Source organism: Cicer arietinum, chromosome 1 (genome assembly GCF_000331145.2).
Source record: "Cicer arietinum cultivar CDC Frontier isolate Library 1 chromosome 1, Cicar.CDCFrontier_v2.0, whole genome shotgun sequence".
NCBI classification, from domain to species: domain Eukaryota; kingdom Viridiplantae; phylum Streptophyta; class Magnoliopsida; order Fabales; family Fabaceae; genus Cicer; species Cicer arietinum.
Genome location: NC_021160.2, coordinates 43,005,477 through 43,011,677, shown reverse-complemented (window position 1 = coordinate 43,011,677; position 6,201 = coordinate 43,005,477). Strand labels below are relative to the sequence as shown.

The 6,201-nt window shown below is 32.3% G+C and overlaps 1 protein-coding gene across 1 annotated transcript; it reads right to left on the bottom strand.

Moving 5' to 3' along the window:
- Positions 1–266: 266 nt before the first annotated feature.
- Positions 267–5,762, bottom strand: LOC101491084 (polyadenylate-binding protein-interacting protein 9-like). Its single transcript, XM_004488659.4, has 10 exons — positions 5,068–5,762; positions 4,011–4,121; positions 3,849–3,893; positions 2,102–2,174; positions 1,863–1,975; positions 1,494–1,553; positions 1,192–1,242; positions 1,030–1,098; positions 769–830; positions 267–678 (listed from the first exon to the last, which is right to left on the bottom strand). The coding sequence occupies exons 1-10, from the start codon at positions 5,323–5,325 to the stop codon at positions 621–623; spliced, it is 900 nt and encodes a 299-aa protein (XP_004488716.1). The 5' UTR covers positions 5,326–5,762; the 3' UTR covers positions 267–620.
- Between the last annotated feature and the right edge of the window lie 439 nt (positions 5,763–6,201).

Below are 6,201 nucleotides of genomic sequence, written 5' to 3'. Positions count from 1 at the left end.
AAATTAACGACGTATTTGAGTGTCCAAACCGATGCAACACTAGTGTTTGTGATTACATACAGGGACTAACATTTCTTCAAATTATTACTAATGTCTACATACTTGTGTTATATCTGGTGTTCGTGTCTATATTAATGATTCATATATCAAAATATTAGATAAAAATTAGATGGTTCGCATTTTAAGTTGCTTTCAAATCTAACTTACCAAGTTTAAGGAAACAAATTGTCTGATCTTTCATCAAACGATTCTATTGTGTCTCCAGGTAATCCAAACGGCTCATTATTTAGATGTGAATTCACACCACAACATTCGATCGCAATTGCGTTAAATATTCAAACATGATTAGTGCTAGCTCCAAATAACCATTTAACCAAGTAACTGAAACTAGATGACTTAAAAATGTAGACATGGTAAAATAGTTTAGGATCAAGAGACTAGTACCTAGTTAGAGGCTAGAGCAGAACATTCACAGGTTCTGGTAAAGAAACAGTTGTGACAGTAAAAAGATGAAAATACTGAAACAAACAAAGGGAAGTTTCACTGCCCCTTCCATACAAGTCTCAACTGGAAAGTTGACCGAATATCCTCTCAAGAGTTGGCTGTACCATGTTGATTGGTTAATGCGATACTGGACGAGTGACTCGTGGCCTCACCGGAGTCTTCGAAGGACTTACCCTAAAGAATCAGAAGGAAAATCAAATATGATCAAACTGTGTGGATAGAAACTAGCATAATAAAAACTATCTTCCAGTAATGGTACCATACCTGATAGGTTGAGTTCCCAAGGGCATTCCGCTGCAGTTGAGCGCGGTGATTGCACTTTCTGCCTATACTCAAGAAGAAAAAAACAGCCAGTCAACATAACAGTTCCTCTTGCGCTAAATTAACATAATAAGTGACTCGGTAAATGTCATGGAAAATAGATAATGCGAATGGACAATGTCACAAAGTTGAAGCTATTCTTATAAATTGTGAAAGTGTATTGCAGTCAATACATTGAGCATTGACTAGCATACTAAAACTCACCATTGCAAATTCCACAAAAGCAATTCGAGTTGAATGCACCTGGTCCCCCAAAAGCCTCAAACGCGTAACCTGTGAAACGGAAAGGCAGTTTCAACCAACATTTTACTTTTGGGATAAATTTTTTTTGGCTAATATCATGAAATAATTAATTTATGGTCTCACCTCACCACGGCAAGCTGATTCAAAAAAGTTCTTCACTTCAGCTTGAGAAATCTGCACTCAGATATTTGAGAGAAATTTAACAGTTCATCATCAGATTCAACACTGATAATAATCATATATGCATCTTGATTTTCATAGATGCATTATGTTATCCTGGTAAACACATTAAAATGGCTAATTGGTCCAAAAAGAGATATTTATTAACCACTCTTCAAATCTAGTTAACCCCAATTATTCCTAAACTAAAAGTAGATTTACCGAATTATCCGTCACAACAATTTTCCAAAAAAATAATGATATACCTTTTTGTCAATATTTGTACAATAGACAGTCCTGGTACACATTTCCCGCTCATCATCCGACTGCACGTTACAAAAGAAACAGTAAATAGGATTAAGAGAACTAATATACAAAAGGGTTAAACTACAAATTCAAAGCATTCTAATTTTATGTTCCATCCAAATATAGCAAGTGTTGCCAATTGTGGATCGCAGAGAATAGCGGTTTGTTAAAATTCTACTATGCAACAGTGCTATAGTGCCACTATTTGAAAACCTTTTATACTAATAGCAGATTGTGGAACAATAGCAGCTTTTTCAAACTCTGCTATGTTGAAGCGCTATAGCTGCTATTTAACAACATTAAATAAAGCCAAGTACAGAAAGTAATACCCTAGGGAGGAATGTAGGATTCACAGGAAGGATAGCAGTTTTTGAAGGAAGGACCCTCACTGGATAGTATCCCAGCACGGTACCACCAAGGTTTAAAGCTGCCCTTGCACCATCTGTTGACATAAATTGAATTCCGTGATTAAAGCACGAAATGGGATGAAAAATAACTGTTTGTGTGTGTTTGTAGCCACGTGTCTCTTGTAGACAAAGAGAGTTAGATTTAAAGGACAAAAACTTACGTTCATCTGCAAACTCGACAAAAGCAAAACGAAGAACTGAATGTGGATCGCCACAAATTCGGCAATCAATGACCTTCAATTCAAATGATGCAATAAAATGTTATGATTAGTTAAATGCGGTGTGATATTTATTACGAGATAATCTATCTTTCAAATTTAAATCTTCGATAGTTTGCAAGAGAAGAGATACTAGTAAACCAATAAATGCATCAAATATTACGTTGCAGTATACTTTCTCATAAAGTTCTGCAATGTAGATGTAGCTATAACAACCAAGTCTTATAATATTCCAAAGGTGGGGTTAGATATGGTTGTTTATCCCAAATAGTAGTGTGGTATGACAAACACGAAAAGTGTTAGATAGGATAGCACATAGCAGGCCGACAATTTATAGAAAATAAAGGAAAAGTATTGTAAATTATGCAAGATATATATGTATGCTCAAAAATAAAAGTTAACAAAATTGAAGACATACATCATTAATAATCAAAATTCGTTGTCTAGAATCTAGACACAATCACCATCAATCAAAAGACATAAATAGCATTTCAATCAATGTTGTTAAAATCGTGTCTTAACGCGTAGAATTACACAATCCTATGAGTATTCCTCCCCCTCTAGTGCTGATTTGGTTACAGGGTCAACGTTGAGTGCGATTGTCATAGGATCGCCGTTCTTGCTCATGGAAGCATGAGATCGTCGATCCATTTTGACCAAGAGAATATCGGGTCAGATTTCATTACACGGTTCATAAAACACTGCACTTAAGGATTTGGAACAGCATATCTGGGTTAGATTTTCGATTGTCATTTACAGAAAACACACTTCCACCCTCTCCCGCTTTGCTTTGTGAGTCTCTGTTGTGTAAATTTCTCTGCCTTCACGACCTCCCTCTATCTGCGATACAAAGCTCTCCCTCTAGTGATCCAAAACTTCCATTTTTTCGTGTTTTTTGCACGATGACTGTGTGCGCGTGTATTTTGGGAAAGCAAGTGTGTGTGTGGAGGGGGGGTTGGCTTGCTGAGTCAAAGGGCATAATGTTCAAATTAAGGTGAGTGAAAGCAATAATTAAATAACATTCCTCGGGATGAAATGATCTGTATTTTATTTGGGGGTAAGGATTTGAGATTTCTAGCTGATATCATAAATTAGCTTCATATATTTTTATTCAATATATATACCATTTAGTCATTTACAGCAGCTTATTTAATATATAATTTTGATTTTAAGATACCATTTTACAAATGAAATAACTTCAAATGACAACCTAGACCCATATTTTTAAAAAATAAACTCCATATCAACACAATCCTACTATATGAGGTTCAGAAGAAACTAAAGTTTAAATGAGAAAATTGAAGAAATTACAGCATAAACTCAAATAATTCAGATTAACAGACTCAAGAATAAGGAATTTTCCACATAGCTGAATGAAGAAATTGATAGTGCTAATCATGGATAACATTGACTACATAACAAAGTATCATAATAGGCACACATCATCATTGTTCAAGTTCAACATAGTATTTTTCAGAGTTTAAAAATAAAAGTAAATAAAGTGATAATCATTGAAAAGATACTATCGACAATCATAAAACAAAACCGCCCATAAAAAAAATACTGCAATATTAATACTCTGGTTGAAAATTATTAAGCAATGTAACGGTTTTCACTTATAGTAAACAAATTAAAAAGGAAAGAATAATAAAATAACTAACCAAGCTATCAATGAAGACTCATAACTTACTTGTCCACAATTGGTGAATAAGGCTGCAAGCCGCTCCTCAGTAACCTACATCACAACAAGATAGTGTTTAAATAATTCAGTTTTCTATTATCAGAATGGAATACTAAACACACAAAATCAACATAATCTTTTATTCATGACATTCTCACATCACTGACTTACATGCTGATCAATGTCAGAAACATATACTGTTCTTCTAACGCTATCTTCTCTTTGAGCCTTTAGCGATCTTCCGTTCAACCTTCTCCTCCCTTGGGTAAAATTGTTTCTTCTCTGCATGATGGCAGTGAAAAATTTCAGTCAACACAAAAAGAATGACAATAAAAGAACTCAAACATAAATTGCTAACTCAATGCTATTGACATAATTGTTTCAACAGATATACCATTTTTTAATATAATAGATTTATAGTCCCGTCATTGCACAATATGTGTCATATAATCAATTTGGAGTCAATCATGAAAAGGAGAAAAGATAACAAGCTATTGTATCATAACGAAAAACTTTGTCGTTATCTACATAACATCACGTAAATTGAAAATAGAAAATATAAAAAGAGAAAGAAAAGAATTGTAATTGCAGTTGCATTGTATGTGATTACTAAAACTTTGGAAGATTGCGGACAAAAAGACGCAAAAATTCCATCACAATGCAGTAACCACAAATGTAGGAAACATAAATTACAAATAAATAACTCAGAAAACACAAAATCCATAAAGAATGCATATAATTATTATCAAATGTAAGAGGCATAATTAAGCCCCAAAATTTGTCACTACACTGCATATATAGATTCTTCGTTTCATGGCCAAATTTGCATCCTGCAATAGTGTCTTTTGTTTTAGGTGGTACAATTGAATTTTTCAAGCAGAGAATTATTTTTTCCTATATCACAGTTAACAATTCTTGGTGCATGGTTTCTCTCCTACTTCCTTAACCTTTTGCTAAATTGATTAAAAATTCAATATTTACCAACAAAACAAAACAAAGCTACAGCAAAATCTTCAATCAAGTTATAGATTTTCACACACAATTCACAATATTTAAATCTCAAAAGAATATCCAAAATAAAAAAATAATTCAAATATTCCCAGCACAGCACAAACACAACCCAGATAAATGTGAAACAACTAAGCAAAAATTATCACAAAAAAAAAAAAAAAAAACTATATAAATGAGGGATCAAAACAAAACCAAATAATAACAATAATAATCATACCCTTCGATTATTTGGGGAATTATCATTAGCTGATGGCTTAGTGTTAACCAAAAAATTGGCAGGTGTGAGAAGATTAAAGCCCTGAGGACGATGATCATGATTAGGAGAATAAGATGAAGGAAAAAACTCCTTAGCCAAAGGATTCAACTTTGTGAACATGTCAACAAGTTTCTGAACACTGAATTCAGATTCTGTCTTTGGTTTTGAGTCCATTTTGTTGGAATCAGCTGAAATGTCAGCAACAACAACCGTAGCCATTGAAAAACCAAAAATTCAAAGACACCCCCACAAAAACCCTTAACAAGTTAGAACTATTAAGCTAAAAAAATGAAATTTTTAGGCAAAAAAAAAAGGGAAAATTCGAGTAATTGAAGAGAATCTCTTTTTTATTTTTTGAAGCTCAGATAGATAAACAAAATAAAAATGTAGAATTTACATAAGAAGAAATGTGATCAAGTGATTTTAACAATACCAAGTTTAAGAAAAACGAGATATGAACAAAATCTCACTTGATTAATATTGAGAAATTGATTTTAAAAAATATACATTGACCCAGATATGGAAACAAAGAGAATTAGGGTTTTTAGATGAATCATCAGACACCAGAGAGAGAGAGAGAGAGAGAGAGAAGAGTTGGTGTATGGAATAACAAAGGCTTTGGCTTTAGCTACACTGTCTTGGCCCTTCTTTGTGTTGTGTGGTTTTTTTTCTCTTTATTTTTTTTTTTCTTTTGAAAATGATCTTTGCATATTAGTATATTCTCTCACATTTAACATAATAAAGTCGGGACCAAAATGTATAGGTTAAAAAATTATATAGTTAGTTAGAATAATAATTACAATTTGTACCACATAAAGAATAATAATAATTAAATAAATAAAAGTAATGTTGTATGGTGTGATTTTTTTCTTAGTTTGTTATGGATTATTAACAAAAATTAATTTTATCATTTAATAATTTAGAAATATTATTTATTAGAGATTGTTCAAAATAGCTGATTTTTTTTTTTTGTCTATCATTGTGAAAATCAATTTAAAAAAGAAAAATTAAAAATCTATTTTTCTAGAAGCAATTTCTTATTTGAAGTTGTTTTTAAATTGTTTTCATATTTTTCATTTTTTTAGTTTAGCAAGC

What these genes read in the sequence shown, in the direction of transcription:
- LOC101491084 (XM_004488659.4), bottom strand. Translation starts at nt 5,325, where the DNA reads ATGGCTACGGTTGTTGTTGCTGACATTTCAGCTGATTCCAACAAAATG. An exon ending in CTTTTGTGGAATTTGCAATG is followed by an intron (nt 831 to 1,029) that starts GTGAGTTTTAGT and finishes TCTTGAGTATAG; the next exon opens with GCAGAAAGTGCAATCACCGC. An exon ending in TTGGGAACTCAACCTATCAG is followed by an intron (nt 679 to 768) that starts GTATGGTACCAT and finishes CTGATTCTTTAG; the next exon opens with GGTAAGTCCTTCGAAGACTC.